Genomic DNA, 21912 nt, shown 5'->3' on the forward strand with positions numbered 1-21912 from the left:
GGTCGTGATGCCGGTGACGGAAGGACCAGAGCATCCGCTGCCACGCGTTTACTGCCACTCGCGTGCACCTGTCATCTGACCGCAGCTGGGAGCGATCGTGTCCGTTACGGCCACCGCACAGGACACGCACCACACGCACGGGACCTAGGCTGCTTGTCCACATCTGCTTAACTCGTACGAGCAAAGATTCAAACCCCGAAGTGTTTAACCCAATTGAACGTGGCGTGCCGAACGAGGAGAGCTGACCCCCGGAAGCAGCGATGTGCGTTCGGGATGAGCACGAGCTATTTTATTATAAATCAAGTAAATTTTTCCAAGAGGAGTCACAGTAACCCGATGTACTTAAAAAGGAAACGTGTATTTTAAAAGAAACTTTACCTCGTAATTAAAGAAAGGTCGCTTCTCTCCGAGTGACGGGGGTCAATCTCCCATCCTGCTTCGGGGTTGGCTCCTACATCTATCTCAGAATGCGCTGGCGCGAATATAAAACCGGATGAGTCTGTGCCGACTTCTCGTCTTCATCTTCACAGGCGCGACCGGCGACGCACGTGTCCCTAACCGTGAATTTGACTTCACGGAACACGGCATTTCAGGGTGCTTTCCAGTCATGAGGATGAGATCGCGACGGGCATTCTTTAGCTGACGATATATTTGTCTAGAAATGAAGTTGCATGTGGTTCACCAATCACTTGCTTCATTTAGCATTCGTCTTTCATGGGTGATTTTTGAAAATTGCAACATAGATTTTAATAGATGCGATTCGAATAAAATATAATAACATGGGTGTCCTTTGTTGCTTTGCTAAATTATGAATTGGACCAATTTTTTTTTCTGTTTTAGGGTTTCCATTTCTATATCTACAATGCCTGTTACATAAATGACGAATCAATGTTTGTTGAATGAATCATTGTCTTGAATAGGGCAACATCTTATTGTTTGCAATATGAAATTTTTATGTATGTCACAGCATCATAAAGCTTCAGAGCTTTAGAGAACATTAGATGCCGTCTGCTTCAGTATTGGTAATATATATCTCATCTCAAATGCCAACCGAGAAATTACAGGAAGGTCTGAGTTAGAAAGAATCGTTAGTTCAGACCCAGCTTCATCAAAGAAGGGGTTACGATTGATTAGTCGTGTCTGTCATGGACACAGGTATGGAAGCAGCAGCATGTGTGGTAGGCAAGTCCCTAACTACCATGACGGTGGCTTTGTATGCTACATACGTTTTGCAGTCTGTTGTCTGTATTTTTAAGAAGAGTACATCTTTGTTCTCGAGGCCAGATTTGAAAGTGAAGCAACTAGATAGCAAGAGTATTTTCAGATATTTTGGTCATTCTCAGAAATGGTCTTATGATACATCTTGTTCTCAAAATCCAGCCAACGGTCGCATTCTTTATCTGTCTGACTTGCACGTTATTGTGCGAGGGCTAAGGAAGAAAAATAAGTCTCTGTGGTAAATACGCTTACCCCGAAAAGGCAAAAAAACAAAAAAAACAAAAACCTGTTGTAAAGTCCGCACCCGATACACACGCAGCAGCCGCCGAGCTCGCTTGCTGCCTAAGGGCCCCCGAGGGACGCGGAGTGCGGTCCCCGGCGCCGCCCGCCGTCGGCTGAAGTCTCGGTGTCCGGACGTGCACCGACGTCATCTCAGGACACACGCCACCGGGGGCCACGGCGCGGAACGGGCCACGTTCGGTGGCACGCGCTCCTCGGGCACCGCTGGTCGCGGAGGGCGGGACCGCTTTGCCCTGGTGTTTGCATTTCAGCCGTTACGTGACGGGCAACACCTCTGAGCGGCGAATGTAGAGATTTTTTTTTTAATTACTTTATTTTTGTATTAGAGACTAAGTCTCATAGTAGCAAGGCTTTGAATTGTCAGTGCTTTAAGTCACCTTGTCGTGCGTTCTGAAGGGATGCTCTTGAGAAAGGGTGGCTTTCGTACCTCGTCAGGCACGTGGCGGGGTGAGTCGTCAGGTCAGACGCGTATCAAACGTCTTCCGTAGTCACGTGTCCCGCGCTTTTTAAAAAGTAGCTCTGCCGTCTGTTGCCCGGGTCTGTGCGTGTGACCGCTCTGTGTCCCTCGCAGCCATGTCCTGTGGGAACCCTGGCACGCCCGCCCACGGCATGATCGTCAGCAGCGACGGCGTCCTGTTCTCCAGCTCGGTCATCTACGCCTGCTGGGACGGCTACAGGACCTCGGGGCTGACGACGCGGCACTGCACGGCCAACGGGACCTGGACCGGCTCGGCTCCTGACTGCACGAGTTAGTGACTGGCCGCCCGGGTCACGCGAGGATGCGCGTGACGTCCAGATTTGTTTCTAAAGTGTGGTCCTGACTTTTTAATACGTAGAGACAAAAGGCAGAGGAGAGTTGGATATTTTGACTGTGTATTAGATACTTTCAGTTTTTTTTTTTTTACTTTCTTATTTATTTGGTCGAAACTACTTAAAACAGCCAGTGGGGCTGGATATTGTAAAACTGAGGCCAAAATAATAAATAAATAGGTTCGTTGTCTCTGCAGACCGCTTAGGCCCCAAGGGAGTAGGAAAGCGTTTGGCTGTGATTGCGGCCCACGGCGCCGCCCGTAACTTCGCGTGTGACCGATGGCACACGGAGCCTCGGTAGGGACTAGGCGAGGATGGCCGCCGGCCCCCACGGGCGACAGCCCAGGGAGAGTCATGAGCAACTCCAAACACAGCGCCTCACCGCGGGGCGGGGCAGGCGTCAGACTGCGCTACGGCTACGTAATGTCACAGATTAATCGCTTCGAGTTCAAGGGAGTGACTTGACTAGAAACCGTGACTAATTCATTAGAGGATAATTCTGCATTTCTCTAATTTTTCGTTGTTTCCCACCTATCAGTTATAAGCTGTGGGGACCCAGGCACGCTGGCCAACGGCGTCCAGTTTGGGGCAGATTTCACCTTCAACAAGACTGTGAGCTACCAGTGCAACCCCGGCTACGTCATGGAGCCGGCCACGTCGCCCACCATCCGCTGCACCAAGGACGGCACGTGGAACCACAGCAAGCCCGCCTGCAGAGGTGTGTCGCCACAGCCCGGCCTGCTCGCGCACGCGGCCGGCTGCCGGATCGCTGTATTTCGTTTTCCAGCATTTACGCGGGGCTTCCGTGCGCCAGGAATTCTCACGGTCCTTACCACTCATCCGCAAATAGAAATCACTTCACGCTCTTAATGGTTTAATCTCGGCGTCACCGGTGCACGAACTGGCTCAGAGCGCGTTAGTGCGGGAGGGCGGGGGCCCCGGCTCAGGCCTGGAGGGGCGGGGGGCGGAGCGGCCGCCAGGCCACCCCGAAGTCTGTGACTTGAATCCCAGTGCTTCGCTCTGCCACGTGGACACGTGGCCCCCGGCGACGTGAAGGCGTGTGGCAGACACGCGGGGAGCGGTCACAGGGAGCTGAGTCGGGGTGGAGAGAGAAGCGGACCGGGGGGTCGCGGCAGAGGTGCCGGCGCCACGGTCGTCTGTGGCACTCGAATGCCGAGACCGAGATGCACGCGTGTGGAGACGGTGTGACCGGGCGTGGGGCCGTGCGACAGACTTTCCCAGAGAGCAGGGCGGAGCCAGTCTGTGTGCTGGAGCCACGTGGGGAGGGGACGAGCCCCTGGAGTGACGGGGGGAGGGGGGGAGAGCAGGGTGGAAGTCGCATGGGACAGGATCTGCAGGGCAGGACGTCGCCGGCGGCAGAGAGAGGCCGGGCAGGCCTTCCTGTCAGCTGCCCAGAGGGGCAGGCGGGGAGCGGAGACGGGCGGGCGCAACGGCTTCCCAGATGGAGCACACAGTGTGGTGTCACAGGCTTCACGGGACCAGGGACAGGTACGATGCCGTGAGGCCAAGAGCCCGACGCCAGGAAGTCTCACGGAGCACGGGGACCGTGGTCGGGGTCTTGGGCAGACAGAGCTTGCTGTGCGGCCTGCACGAGGTGACCGGCCGTGCTCAGGCGTGCGGCTCCCTCCCCTCTGACGGCGCGGGTGCGGGCCACCGCCCGTGGCGTCCACGGTGTCAGGGCCGTAGCGCGTCCCGTGCCTCCCCCGCCGCGGTCAGTGCCGGGCCTGTCATGCGACAGGCCCTCGGGGAAGGCGGAGGCAGCGCATCCAGCTGCACTGGGGGAGCTCTGGTCCGGCCAGCATGAGGATGGCACCGTCACTGGAACGGCCGCTCCCCGGGGCCTCCTGTGTGTCCCTCCTGTAAGGTCCCCACTCCCCGGGGCCTCCTGTGTGTCCCTCGTGTCAGGCCTGTTGTATAAGGATTGACTCCGTGGCCACCAGGCCCTTCCAGATGAGACCGCCCACAGTCCCCTGCACTGTCCTCTGCCTGGTCAGCCTCGTTACCCGTCCACTGCACCTCGTCCTTGGTCCCCCGGGGTCTGCACGCCGCCTCCTCTCCGTGTGGAGCACGTTGGGCCGCAGCCCGCATAAGAACAGCCATTGAGAAAGCGGGCGGACGGGCGAGGGGACGGGCAGGAGGCAGCGGGCAGGAGCGGCCCGGCTCCGAGTGCCTGCGCGTGTGACTGCGTGTGACTCGGTGTCTGCCCCCACGACACGATGAAACGTTCGCGTGAGAAGCCGCAGCCGAGCGTCCGTGAGCCTCCCCGCGCCGCCTTCTGCGGCCTCGACCGCCCCGGCGAACCTCCAGCGTGAAGCCCAGGGACCCGGCGGGTCGTTGAGAAGTCGGGTTTTGGGGGCCCCCACCGCCCGGCACCGGGGCACAAGGGCGAGCATGGTCGGGGCGCTGACCTCGCCAGCGGCCTGCACCTGCTGGTCACCGGGCTCCGGGTCAGGGGTAAAGCTTGGCGCGTGGTGGCTGCAGAGCCCCTCACCGTCCGAGCGTCCGTTTGCGGTGATTCAAGGAACGGAACGGCCCGTGCCTTTTGGAAGTCGCGTGCTACCTCTGAATGGAGAGAAAGGCGGACAGCGGACATGTTTCCCATCTCCGCATCAATTCAAAAGCCGGTGCTCGTGGCCTGCAACCAGGTCCTGAGACGCTCTGTCCTCGGCAGCCACAGGGAGACGCTGAAGGAAGGGTGCCCAGCGCGAGTCCGGCCCGCCTGCCTTCACGGCGGGGCAGAGAGCGAGGCTGTGACTTTGCTCGGCTTTCATGTACTTGACTTGATTAGTGAAGAAATGTTGGGGAAAGTTCTAGTATTTAGTGTCTTCGCAACGAGCCTTTCACTAAGAAATCGACCGTGCGGCGCCGTCTGTCATTCGGGGGTTGGGGGGCGGCAGTGTGAGCGCGGGCGGGGCGGCCCCGTGCAGGCTAACGTGCATCTGCTTTGCCCCTGCAACAGCTGTCCTGTGCGGCCCGCCCCCTCCCGTGCAGAACGGACAGGTGGAGGGGACAGACTTCCGTTGGGGGTCCAGCGTCAGCTACAGCTGCGCAGCCGGCTACCAGCTCTCTCACTCGGCCATCCTGTCCTGCGAGGGCCGTGGGGTGTGGAGGGGTGACGCGCCCCAGTGCCTGGGTGAGTCCTCCATCCTCTGCACCGGCCCAGAGTGGGGGGACCCGGGCTGGAGTGAGGGACACGGGCCAGCTTTGGGGGACCTGGGCCAGCGTGGGGGGACCTGGGCTGGTGTGGGGGTACCTGTGGGGACCTGGGCCACCTGGGCCGGCGTGGGGGGACCTGGGCTGGTGGGGACCTGGGCCAGCGTGGGGGACCTGAGCCGTGGGGGCATGGGCCACCGTGAGGGCTCTCGGGTCACGGTTGAGGATCAGGCCTCACGTTGCTCACACCCACGGTGCAGCATGCGCCGTGTCACACGTGAGACCGCACTGCCCAGGGGGGTCTGGCTCTCTGGCCACGCACTGGTCTAAGCCTCACCCGGAGCCCGAGCGGGAGCGGGGTCAGCACGTCTCCCAGGTGGCCGGCACGGACACTCAGCGTCTCGGCTTCTGCGTGTCGTCTGCAGCTGTGTTCTGCGGGGACCCAGGCACGCCCGCCGAGGGCCATCTCAGTGGCAAAAGCTTCACGTACCGGTCCGAAGTCTCCTTCCAGTGCAAAGTTCCCTTCATCCTGGTGGGGTCGTCGAGGAGGACCTGCCAGGCGGACGGCACGTGGAGCGGCGTGCAGCCCACCTGCATCGGTGAGGGCGGCCGGGCGGCCCCGGAGGGGGCTTTGGGATGAGGAGCTCGCGCTCGTAAGTCGGAGCGTTTGGGGCGCACAGGTGCCGTCCGTAGGTAATTCTCCAGGCTGCCTCCTCTGAGCCGTGCGGGCGCGTTGCAAGTTCAAGGCAGAATCCGCTGACGTTGCCCCTAGATGGCCTCTCGCTCGATGGCTTCATGTCCTGTGCACGTCGGCTGACAGCTGCTCTCCTCAGGGCACAGGCGGCTTTGCTGAACAGGTCGCCCCTGCCATGTCCCACCCGGCCACCGGCCAGGCAGCCAGGCGTGTCCCTTCCCACGCCTGCCTCTCACGCACCAGCGTGGTCCCCACGGGACCATCTGTGCTCTTCGTGGTAGAAAGAATCACCTCGGACGTTTCCTCTCCGGCGACCTTAGGACGCGGAAATGAAACTTGCAAGTCAGGAGCGACTTTCTATGAGCTAAACCCCTCGATTTTACAGTAAAGCCGAGCCTCGTAGACGGGGCCTGATAGAAATGAATTTGCCAACAGTGTTCGTGGCACAGAAACCAGAACCCGTGACCGTCCACTCAGCGATGCCTCTCTCGGCTGCAGACTAAGATGCCGCCCGGCTGTACCGAGCGCGTCTGTAGTAAACGACCCGTGGTTTATAGTCTCGGGTGTTGTCTGAGAAACTGGATGCCGTCTGCTTAAAACAAAGACCCTCGTGGAGACGGTGTCCCTGAGGTGTGGCCTCTTCTAGTTGTAGAAACACTCCCCGCCGTTTGGCTCACACTCGTGCTGTGTGGCGGCTGTCCCTGTACCAAACGGACAGCCTTTCTCCCCCGATAGGTTCGTTTCTTTGGAAAACAAAGCTTTTTGAAAGTTACTATTTCGTTTCCCCACTCGGAGCTGAAGAGCATCGGGTAACACGGCTGCGGTGCTCCTCGGTCCCCGACGTCCCGCCCTCGGGGTGGGACCTGCTGGCCTAGCAGATGCTTCAGGCTCAAAGCGGTAAATCTGTTTCCTCAGTTTCGAGGAAAATTCATTCGAGAAAATGGAATAATGTCCTGCACGACCAAAGGAGATGGCCATTAATCGAATCCTTAGAAAAGCAAAGGATCGTAATAGGTGTTAACTGAAGATAGCATGTTGTTAGCCAGACGACATGATATGTCATTAGAGAAAAAGCTAATCCGGGGAATGGGTGGGGGCGAGTGTGCTTATTCCGACACAGAAAGTGACACACGGAGCCGTGTAACGTAGCAAAGCAACGAAGATTAACACCTCAAACGATGTCTGAAAAGGCCAGAGTAACACGTTTAATTTTTAACTTTTATGCAGAAACATTGGTCAAGACACAATTGTGTCCGTTACGTAAGACGTTTTAGGAAAAATGTTGGAATTCCTATTATAAGCATACCTGGTGCTCTGCTCTCTCTTTTTCACCGTGAACTTCAGACCCTGCTCATAACAGCTGCCCAGACCCCGGCACCCCGCCCTTCGGGATGCAGGACAGCTCGAGAGGATACGAGGTACTATTCTTACTTTACTGCGCTGTCCTGTGAGTGTGAAGTGTAACTGCTACTCGAACATGTGTGTCTGTTTCCGTGTGTCCGCTTCATGTCATATGGGCTCGAATCAAAGTCATTCGGGGAGGATTTCTGCGCGGTATTTTAACTATCAGAACTGAGGTAACTGTTATCTTAGTTCACGTGCTAGTAATTGCTGTATGAATTTCTGCCGGATAGCAGGCATAACTTTATATTTTTTGCCTGCCGAACTGACAATTCTCGAATTGGGGTGACTCGTCACAGAATAGTTGTACATAAAGAGACCCCATTTAGCGACCTGATGTGACGGGAAATAAATCCTGGAGACAAAAGCAGAAGAAGAAAATACGTTTGAGCTCCTTGGGCTGATCCCTTTGAGCTGCCTCTTCTCCTTGTGACCTCGTAAAGCTGCGTGACCGCCAGCACACTCGGCATCACTTTGGAACAGTCGTTAGACTTTTTAAGTGAAAAGGACATCAACGCTTCAGAAAATATTGGAGGAATTGCTCAAAATGGAAGAAATGAATCTTGAGATAAAGTGTTCCAAGCATCTCGGGTGACCCAGTGAGCGCAGGGCTGTCTGATGGCTTCCTCCGGAGCCAGAGTCACATGCAGGTGCTGCTGACCAGTGGAGACACGCCTGTCCCTTAGAATAAAGGTCCAGTCTTCAGCCACTTCTCCCGAGACCTGAAACGTTCCGTCCGATTGGCTATGACACGTTGGCTGCCCCTCGACAGCCCTCTCAGCCTGGGCGGGGACGTCCCCACAGGTCCCCGGCGGGTTAAACCGAGTGCATTCTGTGTTAGGTCTCAGAGCTGGCCCTGCGCCTCAGGGACAAGCCGCCGGCACGGGGACAAGGTGCGCAGGAACACCGCTGACTCGCCGTCAGATCCCAGCTCGGCTCGGCCCACTGGGCATCAGACGCACTGTGCCCGGTCCTGGAACACCCCTGTGGTGTTCGGAGCGGTGGGCGGACGCACCCCTCCGGCCCCTGTGCCTCCATACGGCGACACTCACGTGGATAATGGGTTGAGCCCCAAGCAAGATTTACTGGTAATTTAATGACGCAGGTGCCACCGTTCAGGAACTGGCCGTGGCCTTCTGGGGACCGCCCCGCGGGCCGTTCCCTCCGTCAGGACGGGCACGTGACACGCGTTAGTGCCGCAGCTGGAGCCATATTCGTGTTCTTCAGCACCGTTGGCTGAAACGCCACTCGGGCAGAGCAAGACACTTCCGTCCGGGGCACCCACTGCCCCAGGATGTCAGTCACACGTTTTAAGTGGCCTGCTCTGCCTCCTGCCAGCAGGTCCCAGAGGCTCCGGGTCAGTTTACAGTAAGCAATGACCAGTGGCCGGGCACATCCTGCCACAAACATTTTCCTTAGAACGCCACATTTCCTCCTGCCAGCGAGCGGTGAGGCCTCCCGGTTGTCCTTGTGCTGCTCGGCCATGTGCTCTGTGCGCCAGGAGGCCGGCCGGGCTCACGGACGCCCAGCCCGTCTGGCAGAGGTGTCCCTGGCCAGCGCCCACCCATCTTTGAATCTCAAATTAGTTATCACTTGAAGTTTAGATAAATTTGATTTTAAAAAATAAATTCCAGCCTTGCTCTCAGGGGCCAGTCCTGAGAGGCGGCCACTTCTTCATCCCTGTCTGGGATGTCACCCTGCATTTCTCCGTGATTATTATGCCTCCCCGAACCCCAGTGACGGAGCTGTGGTCTCCCCGGACAAGGGGACACCCAAGAGGCCCTCAGGCCTTGCCTGTGAGGACCTGAAGTTCTGAGAAGTCCATGGCGGGCTGTGACTCATCACCTAGACCTTAGGAACCCACGAGGTCACACGGCTGCGCAGAGCTGCCCCAAGGCCACTGGCCTCTCCTTTCCTTCCGCCCCCCCAGAGCCCACCCTGCCATTCCTGATGTGGGCGGCCCCAGGGGTCTCTGGTGCTGCCCTCACAGGACCCCGCCCCCTCTCACACGGGCGGAGTGACCGCTGCGCACAGCTCCCTGGCGTTGGCAATCTCATTAAGGGGACAGAGTGAGGACGTCCAGGCTCGGCCTGGCGAAGCCCCGGGGAGGGTCAGGAGGTGCGCGGTCAGCGGGGCCGGGGGTGGATCGCGGGCACCGGTTAGCGATGACAGGCCGCAGAGCTGGGCCGCGGAGGACGGGTGGAGCGTGGGGGGGCCCATGGGGGGCGGGGGCTGGCCCGTCCCAGAGGGCGCAGGAATCCCGCGACCTCCGGCGGTCGCATGGGCGCGGCGGGAAGGCCCCGGCCAGAGCGCGCGTTCCGCCCTGGGCGCCCGGCAGGAGGGGGCAGCGCGGTCACCCCGACGCCTGGCCGCGCTCCGAATGCGCAGGACACCAGCGTGGGTGGGCTCGCGGCGTCCCCCGGCAGGGTCGCGGGGTCCCCGCGCGGGTTGGCGGGGTCCCCCGGCAGGGTCGCGGGGTCCCCCGGCAGGGTCGCGGGGTCCCCGCGCGGGTTGGCGGGGTCCCCCGGCAGGGTCGCGGTGTGCCCGCGTGGGGTTGGCGGTGTTCCCCAGCAGGGTCGCGGTGTCCCCGCGCGGGTTGGCGCGGTCCCCTCGGCACGGTCGCGGCGTCCCCCGGCAGGGTCGCGGGGTCCCCACGCGGGTTGGCGGGGTCCCCCCGGCAGGGTCGCGGGGTCCCCCGCGGGGTCGCACGCGGGCCGCGGCCCTGACGCCCCGCCCCCCCCGCAGGTGGGCAGCACCGTGTTCTTCCGCTGCAGGAAAGGCTACCACGTGCAGGGCCCCACGACCCGGACCTGCCTGGCGAACCTCACGTGGAGCGGCGCGCGGACCGAGTGTGTCCGTGAGTGACAGCTGGGCAGCAGCCGGGGACCCGGGGCGCCCGGGAGGTGCTGGCCTTCGGGGGCGACGGGAGGAACCGCCCTACTTGGGATGACTGTTTGAATCCCCTAAGCCAGGCTTCCAGAGGTTTGGTTCCCCCCGCAGCCAGCAGCGTCACCCTCCGGAGCTGGGAGCCGCGAATTCTCAGGCCCAGGAGCGACAGGGACGGGCCATGGCCACCGCCCCGTGACCGAGGCCACTCCCGAGAAGCGGCCCGGGCCGCGGCCGGCGGGTCAGCGTTCAGCAGACCTGCGGCCCTCTGCTGTGTCCGGGGGATCCCCAGAGGGGCCGGGGTCACCAACACCTCAGCGCAGGGCCAGAAACGTTTAAAAGGCGGCCCTTGAAGGCCACACGGGTTCACCAGTCACGTAGTTCCTTGGGATTACATTTTATTTTGACTTCATGAGGAGAAACGTTGGATGAATGATCAGGAAGTCAAGTTTTCATCCTGTACCAATTTAGTTTCTTACATTCATCGTGTGAATGTAAAAACAGTAGAATGTGATGAAAAATTATGTTAATAGTATATAGAATGTGAGGTTTTGGTCTATCAGTATTATGAGATATCTATTTATTTCAAAGCTATTTTCTGTGCTGTAAATCTCTACTCAAATTATGTATGTGGATATTAAGTACACACACACAGATCTGCATATATATATATATATATGCGTGTGTGTAGCTTGCTAGATCAGTTTTTCATTACGTTGAAAGTTTGCTGGGGTACAGAATATTAGCAAACTTAAGATGATCGCATGCACAATTTTAATATTGTGAACATATTTTATAATTATCCGCCAAGTCCTATACTTGAGACACGTATGTGAGCTTTATAAAGAACGAGAAGTTATTTGAGATCTAAACATCACAATCTTATGTAATTCTAAATCATATATCTAAAAATATAAGAATCTGTAATTCAATTACTAAAAGCATATCAAGTTATTACCAAAATTAATTATTCATTTAACTGAACAGTAAATTTGCTAGTTGCCATCAGACAAAAACCAAGGCACATTTTTAAATCTGTGTCAGTCTGTATGTGTTTAGCTTATAGGACCAGTCTTTCACAGAAACGTAACATTTATCTTAATGGTATATCAGAAGCGATCTATTTCAAAGCTGTGGTTTCTGCTCTAAAATCTGTATATATCAATCACACACACGGGCAGAGGGAGTGAGAGAGAGAACTGCCTGATAGCAGCCTGCGTTCTGTCGACAGGTGCAAAGACTCTGCAGGATTGGTGATATTTAAATCTACCACATTCACAATTTTACATAGTAGAGTAACTATAGTCATTTCCACTTTCTTTCTTTCTTTGGATACATATGTTAAGTTTCTAACGAACAAAGTTTCAGTATTTCCTAACGAATAAATACCATTTCAGCCCACGCCTGCAGACAGCCGGAAACGCCAGCCCACGCGGACGTGCGCGCGATCGACCTGCCTGCCTTCGGCTACACCTTGGTGTACACCTGCCATCCGGGGTTCTTCCTGGCAGGTGGATCTGAGCACAGGACGTGCAAAGCAGATATGAAGTGGACAGGAAAACCCCCTGTCTGTAAAAGTAAGTCGCCGTGAGGGAGTGAAAATGCGCTCCCACCCAGCAAAGACGCACGCAGACTGCCCGTCAGGCGAGTCTCCCCCTGTCGGACCCATAAGTAAACAGCCTCGTGGAGTGGTGTCAGTCACCCCGACTCTACCCGTGCTTGCCGTGTGTGAGCCGTGTGTGAGCCGTGTGTGAGCGTGTGCAGGAAGTGTTCGGTACAGTAGAGGCACAGGCCCGGGGGACATGTGGATTTTATTATTTGCCAATCACAGTTTCAGCCAAGAAGAAAAGCTGTTTGGCTGAAGAAAAGCATTATGAGTTAGTTAAAAGAAAAATGACACTCAATACAATTTTGGAAAATGTATCTTTTTTATGAAAATGGGCAAATATCACCAAGTACTGGTGCATATTAAATTAAACTGATTTTTAAGGCCACAGGCTGTTTGGTGGTGGGATGTAAGCTTACGTGTTCCTGACATCGGTTCTACTTTTTAAAATTACAAAAGCAGTCGATGTGGAAATGATACACTAATTACTCACAAATCCGTGTATTCACAAATGGGAGTGATAACTCTGGGTCAGGTTCCATGACAGCTAACCTTCCAGCTTCCCCACCAAACGCAGATTCCATGCTAATTGAGTGCTGAACACCACAGATCCAGACTACGGAGTGTAAGAGAATCAGTTTCGGTTTCCTGGTGTAGTCACAGTTCTCGAGTTAGGAATTTCTAAGACGTTTATGTTTCCCTTGCCCTTTTCTATTAGGAATAGAAGCAAACAGACTTTTTTTTTAAAAAAAAAAGATAATTTATAGTTTAATACAAAACTAGAAAAGCTAAGAGATTACGCGTTAAATCTAACTTGGTAGACCCAATCAAACATCTGCAGGGAGCTGATTTGGTGTTATTCCGTATTAACCTGTGTGCTTGCTGATGTGGGTGGGGACTCGGGAAATCGAGGTTCTAAAACCTTAGTTATTTTGCATAGCACCTATCACTTGGGGGCAGCCCATCCCAAACGGGAGTCCAAAAGTGGACAGAAACCACCCTCATTTGCAAGGCTCTCTGTTGTAGCACACCTCGGGGACACACACACACGTCACACCAAGTCTCTCCATGAAACTCAGCTCTCCCACAGACACCAAGGCTGTTCCGCTGTGAATATACGGGTTTAAGTGGACACGTCCGAGATACTCCTATTTTGCACATGCAGGAAATCTGGAGAAAGGAAAACTGCTTCAATCTGACATTTTTTCAAACTTATTCAAAAAGAAATGATTTTGAAGTTGATAATTTGTCTTTTTACTTGTAGGTAAAGGAGTGAGAGAAGTTAATGAAACAGTTACTAAAACTCCAGGTTTGTATACCAGCACAGTCATAGATTTAAACCCAATTCAGCGATTCGTTCTTTGCTCTGCTCTACAGTGCAACAGATTTGACGTGCAAATTCCTGATTCCTTTAGTCCATGACAAGCTAATGCTTCAGTTACCGAAAACACCAGGCCCCGGGGGGAGTTCTGTTTCTTTCCTATCAGTGGTTTGTAAGTGGGGTACCGATATTTAAAAGGATGACCTTAGCATAATCATCACACACCGTTTCGTTCAGAGGTGCCGCAGGCATTTCGCAGGCAGAACGGAAACACAGCGTTGCTCACAGACTGTGGTATAATGGAGAGCCTTATAAAGAGGGTTGCCATCCTTTCTCCAGCCGAGCAATCGAACATTGTGACCGAATGAGGCATCGTGACAGCCCAGCTGTCAGTGTGAGCGTGTCCTCCCGGGCACCTCGGGGACCCAGGCGCCCCTGCCTCCTGCGGTGTGAAGTCGCTCTCTGTCGTAGGTGGCCAGGCGCATGATCTAGCAAGTCCGAGGCAGGCCAGTTCCCCGAGGAGGGTGTCCGTCATTCCCGAGCAGCCACATGTCACGTCTGTGTGACACGCGCGGGGAACACTTGCACGAGGCAGTGTACCCCCAAAGTATCATTAAGTCGGGCTTTTTAACGGAAATGGGAAGCCCGTACGCAGAGATGTGGCCGCTTCCCCGAGTCCCCCTCATCGGGTTTTAGCGCTGGTGTCTTAGACCCACAGCTCCGTGCTCGAGTCACATGTGGAGTCTCTGTAATGCCATCGTAAGTCACGTGCTGTGTTACACGTTGAATTCTCAGACGGGGCGAAATGTCACGATTACAGAAATTTCTCCGGTGTGTGCCGTGAATATAAAAACGACTTTTCTTTTAAACCGTCCTGGACTGTTCGAAGTAGGTGTCATTTACAAGCCAAATAGGGACGCCGGTCCCCTCGCCTGGCGCACCGCCGCCATGTGGGGGGTTCCTCTGCTTTCCTCCGCTGGCTTTTTGTTTAAGTCGTCGGAGTACTGCCCCAGCTCACCGCGTCCCCTCCCACGGGGACACACACTGCCAACTGCCAGCCGTGCGTCAGGGGACAGGGACCAAGACGATCTCCTCGCACGTTCAGGAGACAGAGCTGCCGCTTCTCAGACGCGGGCTTTGCCACCGCCCTGGCGTGCCGCCCGCGTGCGGGGCAGATGGCGTGACGGCCCAGAGAGCCCGCTCCGGGCGGCCACCGCCGCGGCGTTGCCGTAACGTCTGCCATTTTAGTGAAGGGAAGCGAGTCGCTCGGGGCTCGCTGATTAAAACCCGGCCCGGGATGCTGCCGGGAGGCGGGAGGAAATGTGCGATGCCGGTTATCCATACGCCAGCGTCTCAGCTGCCTGCGTTGCTGTCTCAGTTCTGACCGAATTTCATGTTTTCCAGTTGTTATTATTAGGAAGTCAGTTCCCCTCCCAGCCGGGCAGGTGATCGCATCCCGCTCTGGTTTCACTCTGTCGCTGGGGCGCGTTATAGGTGTGGCCCGTCCGGGAAGACAGGAAAAGGGCCAGCGGGACACCTGAAAAGGGAAGCATGAACATGGGCACAGCATCTTTATGTCCTGGTCACGCGTCCCCAGAAGCGGGCTTGCTGAAAACGCCGTTTAGGGAGAAGGGGACCTTCACTTCTGCCTCCGAGTGCAGCGCGGTCCCGGCCCCGTCTGCTCGCAGGGGGCTCGTCCGCCAGGCCCCTCCCAAGGCGGGGGGACCACGGAGACCGCGGCGGCGTCCACACCGCACGCATCCCCTGCCCTGCGGACATGTCCGTGTTACGAACACGGCAAAATATCCTACGATGTATTTGCGGAAACAGGAGAAAATAAGGTTGATTTTCCCATAACCAGGAAAACCAGAGAGACTAGGTCAGGAACCGGCGCCCGGGCCGGTGCGGCAGGGTCCCCCTCGAGCGCGCGCGGTCCGCGGTACCGGGGCGCCGTGCGCTCCAGCCTCAGGCCGCTGACATCGCTGCGCCTGGCAGGCTACAGTCTCTTCGCGACACGGCGACACGCGTGTGTCCGCATCTCACGGGGACCCGCGCCCCGGCCCCGCTGGTTCGGCACGAGCCGCCAAGGGCGGGGCTGGCGGGCGCCCCCGGCGCTGTCGCGGGCATCGCTGAGGCGCCTCCCCGAGCGCAGCCCGCCCGCTGCGTTTCGCACGTCCGGCCGGGGGCCCTGCGCGTGCCGACGCCCTTCTGCTTCCCTCCGCACAGTTCCCGCAGATGTGTTTTTCGTCAACTCGGTGTGGAAGGGGTATTACGAGTATTTAGGGAAAAGACAGCCCGCAACTCTGACCGTCGACTGGTTCAACGCCACGAGCAGCAAGGTGAACGCGACCTTCGCCGAGGGCCCTCGGGTGCAGCTGAAGTTGACAGGTAGGTCCCGAGCCCTGCGCTCCGGTGGGACCAAGCGCGGGGAGCTCGTCCCCGTCGCGTGGGCCCCGCGCGCATGCGCATCGGCTCGTGTCGATACCTGTGCCACGTCAGTGCCACGCGCTCATTCCGAAGGTCACAGAACCGCACGAAACAGCGAGTTCGTTTGCTCAAGCTCATGCACGTGACATGTTAAGTCAAGGACGTGAGATTTACGTCCCGGTCGGTACGCACGTCTCCGAAGCGTATTCTTTGATATATATTTTTAACCCTAAACCTAACCCTAGATGTCTCTTTTTTGTTTAACTCATTTGTTCCTGGTGAGTTTTTTTTTTTGGTCATCCCACGGTTATTAAATAACAGCTCTGATTTATAGGCCAAACACCATTTTAAGTACTTGACACATTTTGTTTTTTTTATTCTTACATCCATCCTGTGATGTAAGTATTCTCATTAAACATGTTTTTTATCCTGACTAAAAGAGAGAGAAAAACATTCAGTGTCCTTCCTGAGGTGAGTCGGCAGAGGCAGGATTTGGACCCGGCAAACGGAACTTCGCGGTTCGGAATCTGAAGCCCCGCCCCCCCACCCCCCGACACTCAGTAACCCACAGACTCGCCTTCCAGAACTAAACCTAGTGTCTCTTTTATTTAAATCCCTCTCGCTCCTACACCTGTGCATCCTTCCTCGCAGACTGACTCCTGAGTTTCAAACTCGGCCTGAGCCATCCACAAGTCCCGGGGTCTGAAAACCACGGACCCCAAAATGGCAGCCACTCTCGCAGGATTAACCTTTAGAAAACAGGATAGTGAGTCACGTGCTCCCCCACCCCTCACTCCTCACCCTGAGCCCCCTCAGGCGGGAAAACGTCTAAACCCAGGGCACACGCCGGGTTTAGGAAAAGCAACGTCCTTCTGTGTATCTGTGAATGCAGGGGCTCGGGGCCACCTACCACCCCACCCCTGCGAGCGTGTAAGTGACCGGACCAGGCGCTCGGCTCCAGGCACATGTCAGGAGAAACTGAGAAATCGTTCCGATCTTCAGATCCCCGGGTCTCACCCAACTGCATTGGACGATATTTCTCTTCGTGGAGTTTGGACTTTTTTCTCCCAAAGAATATGCTCGATGTGATTCGGGTGCATCTGGTGTCCCCGAGTCGGCCTGGTGGGGGGGTCTCGGGAGAGGTGTGCGGGCCCGGGGCTGCCACCCCCAGCTCCAGTCCGGGGCGAGAGTGGCGTGCCGGGGACTTGGCGTGCGGGGCGCCAGCGAGGGCACCACTGCTCTGTGGGGCGCTGCTGTTTGTCGGCATGAAATGGCAAGGTCATAAATATACGCTGTCCTCTCCACCCACGGCTTGTAGAACTGGGGTTCAGAGCCTTAGAGGTTAAATCAGATGCCAAAACGCAGAGCCCCGGGCGGAGGAGACAGGCACCAGCCTAGGCCCAGGCCGCCTAGGTCCCTAGGCCGCCTCCCTCCCTGCGGGTCGGTGGAGCGCTGGCTTCCCATCTACCCCGCGAGCTCCGTGCGGCCACCTTGTCAGAGGCTCGCGTCTCTAACTCGATCCGCTGCTGCGTTCCCTGAAACCAGCGCCGGCACTGCCGTGGAGCCGCCTCTGCACGGAGGCCCCGGGGCCCAGGACCCGTCCGCGCTCGCCGCTTGCTGCGGGCGGGAAGCTGCTGGTGGCCGCGGACGGCCCGCCACGCGCCGGGTGCGCGCGGAGCCGGGAGCGGTGGCCACCGAGGCCCGGCGTGCGTGGGGCCCCGTGCCGACGCCTCATCCCCCCTAAAGGTGAAATTTACCCTCAGAAGCACTGTCCCTGCGGTCACGGCCATGGTTCGTTTTCCTACATCGTCCCGTCCTCAGAAGTGTGTAACTAACTATAAGTGAAAGGTCAATAGTTGCGTGCACGTTACTTTTATTTTATCTTTGGGAAAAAGGACTTTAATAAGAAGTGATTTTAAGGAAAAACAGGCCAAAGTTAGAACTAAAGAAAAAAACCCCTCCTCTCGCGATAGCATCGCCCCCCGCACTGCCCCAGGGGGCTCGCGACACCCGCGCCGCGCGGCGACAGCCTCTGCCCTTTCCGCAGGCGTGTACAGGAGGGAGGAGGCGCACCTGCTCCTGAAGGCTTTCCAGATCAGAGGCTCCGTGGACGTTTTCGTCAGCAAGTTCGAAAACGACAACTGGGGGCTCGACGGCTACGTGAGTACTGCGTGCGAGGCCGGTCACGCGCTCGGGCTGCGTGGGCGGCCCGTCTGCGCCGAGGGAGGTGGGGCGTCTGAGCTGGGGACGCGCGGCCGCCCACCCAGCAGCACGGCCCCGCCCCTGGCAGCACGGCCCCGCCCACAGCAGCAAGGCCCCGCCTCTGGAAGCACGGCCCCACCCCCAGCAGCAAGGCCCCGCCCCCAGCGCCACAGCCCCGCCCCCAGCACAGCCGCCCCCGACTGGCGCGGCCCCTCCCCAGCAGCACAGCCCCGCCCCATCGTATGGCAGCGAAACCTGGTCCTAGGTGGCTGTCACTGCAGGGGACACGGCGAGGGCTTAGACACATGCTCTGCGCTTGCCGACGCCACGCTGACCATTCTGAAAAAAAAATTCCCAGAAAAACAGGAGATTTAAGGCTCTCCCTTTAACACTCTACCTGGCAAGTTGACCATTTGCACCCAAAGCCATTGACTAAGTGCCGAGAGCCTCAGGTGACGCTCACTAGCCAATAGCGTTGACATAAAATGAGTGTTACGTGACGTGGGTCGTGTATGAATTCACGTGCTCGTCCCCTTCACAAAGGGTCGTTAACTGTGCCTACGTCATCGATTCCCTGGAGAGCGCGCACCTATGGTGGTTCGTTCCCGTCCGTCCGTTTCAGGTTTTCACTGTGAATGTGTCACTGAAGGGAATGGCAAAGGCGACATGTTGGACTTGTAATATCTAAGTAGGAAAATGACGGCGACGTTTGGAGAGACGAGGCCACTCCCCTGCGTCACGCGCTCTTTTCCTCCCCCGCTCAGGTCTCCTCAGGACTCGGGCAGGGAGGGCTCACTTTCCACGGCAACGTGCACGGCCGAGACTTCGGGAGGTTCAAGCTGGAGAGGCAAGGTAAGCAGCACTCGCCCCGCGTTCACGGCGCTGTCCGGTGGGCCTTGTCACCGCGCCCAGGCCTGACGGACACCAGAGGAACTGTGAGCCCAAGAAACGGGAGAGACTAACCTGCTGCAGCGCATGGGAAATACAAAACAGAAACGCTCTTTTCAGTAGCAAAGGAGGCAGCGTGAAGCCAGGAAAGTGTAAGAAACATGCCCATGCGGAATTTCTGTCCTGCTATCCAGCGACATGTTAAAAGTGCGGGGAAAAAAGTAAGGCCGCAACTCAAAGAATTAAGCAAACCGTATTACCCTAGGAAAAGGGTAAGTGACAGTAATTAGACGTGGCCGGCAAGCAATGAGAAGAGCTTCAATTCCAAAACTACGTGCTCTGGACGCACAGATAGATCACTGTTAGTTACCGAAATGTCAGAGATTTTTTTTAACTTACTGAGGTGACGTCGGTTAATAAAATTATATAGGTTTTTAAGTATGCAGGTCCATAATACACAATCTGTATATCGCATAGTGTGCGTTCATCACCCAAAGTCAAAGGCCTATTTCTACCGTCCACCCCAAATCATTTCTTAAAAACCTTTAACATTTTTAAAATGTCAAAGCTTTTAAATGTCAGAGGGTTTTTAAAAGTGATCTGGGCTGCATGGTAGAAACGGGCACTGGGGCTTCTGTCTGGGTGGACGCGCGTATAATCTGGCAATGCTCTCTTCATAGTTTTATCTCTGGAAGTTTTAATCAGACAAATGTGAAAATTGTTCCTTGCCTGTTCAGGTATGTCTAAAAGAGGACTGTTTTTAATAGATGAAATTAGAAATACTCTCTACATTCATCCAACACATCTATCCTAAAGAAATTGCTTAAATGAACACTCATTTGCTGTGTATTAAATAGAAAACAATTTAATTTTTATATTTATTAAAGGAATGAGGATTACATATTGAGGTAGAAAGAGGTTCCTGACTTATAGCTGAGAAAAATCTACTAGAGGAGACAGACAGGTAGGCATGCATGGTGGCAGGTGTAGGCAGGATGGACGGACAGACAGGCAGGTAAGACAGACAGACTATGAGGGAAGGACACACGGAGGCAGGCATGGTCATGCAGGTGGGGCAGGCGGCAGGCAGACGGACAGACAGGCAGGTGGACAGACGGACGGACAGGAAGTGGACAGACGGACAGGCAGGCGGTCCGGCGCCTCCTTCGTGCGCTCTCTCCACTGCTCTCTCCCTTCGTAATCAGACACGGAAAACACCCGAGACCGTCGCGCGGCCCCGCGCCTGTTGCGTGGTCCGGCGAGTTAGGGCCCGCGGGAGCCTGTCTCCGCGCGGGGAGTCTCGCTGGAGGAGCCAGCGGTCTGCGTCGTCGCGAGGGTCGGGGCGGTGGGCCTGGGTTCGCGCTCGCCACAGCTCGTCCCAGGCCGGTCTCCGTCACGCAGGGCAGCAGCGGAGAAGATGAGGCTGGCACACCGCCGCCTCCGAGCGGCCCAGGCTGCTCGCGCGTGTTCGTGGAGCACTGTTAGCGTGTTAACTCTCTCGAGAAGGATAAGCCACGCGGGTGTGGGTACCAGAGCTGCCTTCCTAAAGGACACAAGTACGATGTTCCGTGATCATCGTCATTGACGAATTCACTTCGTAAGACGTGTCAAGACGAAGGATTCCGAAGGAAGCGCCTACACCCGGTGCATCATCGTCCTTAAAAAGCCCTGGAGCGAAACAGGAAACTAAGCCTGAAGACTCTAACTCCTCCGTGCTCACCTCGGCCCGCCCGCGCGGGAGGGCGTGAGCTCAGAGCCGCGTTGCAGCTGGGGCACGGTGTCGGGAGCTGGAGAGACAGAGCAGACGCGTTCGAGCAGCATGGGGATGGGGCACTCTCTTGCCTGGACCGAGCTGTCCTGCCTTGTCACCGCCCCCCGGGCCCAGCGTCCCGGCCGGGGGGCTGCGCGGGGCTCTGCGCTCACGTCCAGCTGTCGCGGCTTTTCTTCACATCGCCCACTTCTTTGTAATCTCAGAGAATACCAGCTTGCTTTATAAGCAGCCTGTATTCTCAGGTGGTGGTGAGCTCGTAGTCAGGAAAACCCGCTGGCCTCCCGAAACGATCTGAATCACAGGCAAGCCCCCCATTCAACTCATTAGAGAAGTCCGTGTTTAAGTAACGATGCAAAAACAAGCATTCATGTAAGGCTTGTGGCTAAAACCGACTTTTACGGATAAAAAGAAACCTCTTAAACGTCAGTAGATAAACTGGAAAAAAGTAATTATCATTAAACAGACACTGAACCAACTTAGTTTGCAGGACAACTGTGACGCAGAAATGTGCATGAGGACCTGGACGGTAAGTGGGCTCCCCATCCCCCACCCGGACACACACGCACACACACACGCACACGCACGGAGTGGGAGGAGGCATGTGCAAATCACGTCTCTGATAAGACCTGGGCCGAGAATATGCAAAGGCCTTTGGCCCAATAATAGGGGCAAATGACCTAACTAAGAAATCGGCAAAGGATCTGAGTAGACAAACGGCCAACGAGCGCGTGGGAACATGCTCAGCACCCCTGGCCGTCCGGGGGACGTGGCCCAGGGCCACAGTGGGCCACCGCCCGCACCCTCCTGGGTGGCCGTGACCACGAAGACACTGTTGGCGAGGACGTGCAGAAACCGGACTCTCGTCCTTTGCCGATGGATGTCAAAACGGCAGAGCTTCCGTGGAGACGGCCTCGCCGTTCATCAAGTACTTAGAGAATGGCCACAGATCCATCAGGATCTCAGCTTACAGCCACGGACTCGAAAACACACGCTCCGAGAAAATGCAGACACAGAAGCTTCCAGAGGCGTCGTCCCTAACAGCCCAGCGGGTGGGGCTGTCCGCCCAGCGCAGTGTTATCTTGAAAACATCATGCTGCGGAAAAGGAGTCATTCACGTACTGGAAAAACACATGCTGTGTGGTTCCGTTTGCACGACGTGCCCAGAGCAGGTGGATCGGAGACCGGAGCACGGTCGGTGGTGGCTGGAGCTGGGG

General features: G+C 56.5%; 1 protein-coding gene across 1 annotated transcript in view; it reads left to right on the plus strand.

Moving 5' to 3' along the window:
• The window catches only part of CSMD1 (CUB and Sushi multiple domains 1), a 1293618-nt gene that overhangs the window by 1266431 nt on the left and 5275 nt on the right, over nucleotides 1-21912 (plus strand). Inside the window, exons 58-68 of the mRNA XM_039877340.1 lie at nucleotides 2090-2266; nucleotides 2867-3046; nucleotides 5309-5482; nucleotides 5928-6101; nucleotides 7541-7614; nucleotides 10343-10454; nucleotides 11881-12060; nucleotides 13354-13398; nucleotides 15637-15798; nucleotides 17885-17997; nucleotides 18804-18891. Of these exons, the coding sequence (XP_039733274.1) occupies nucleotides 2090-2266; nucleotides 2867-3046; nucleotides 5309-5482; nucleotides 5928-6101; nucleotides 7541-7614; nucleotides 10343-10454; nucleotides 11881-12060; nucleotides 13354-13398; nucleotides 15637-15798; nucleotides 17885-17997; nucleotides 18804-18891 (1479 nt within the window). The remainder of the gene's footprint in view (nucleotides 1-2089; nucleotides 2267-2866; nucleotides 3047-5308; nucleotides 5483-5927; nucleotides 6102-7540; nucleotides 7615-10342; nucleotides 10455-11880; nucleotides 12061-13353; nucleotides 13399-15636; nucleotides 15799-17884; nucleotides 17998-18803; nucleotides 18892-21912) is intronic.

The sequence above is a fragment of the Pteropus medius genome, unplaced genomic scaffold (genome assembly GCF_902729225.1).
Source record: "Pteropus medius unplaced genomic scaffold, Ma_sr-lr_union100, whole genome shotgun sequence".
Classification (NCBI taxonomy): Eukaryota; Metazoa; Chordata; class Mammalia; order Chiroptera; family Pteropodidae; genus Pteropus; species Pteropus medius.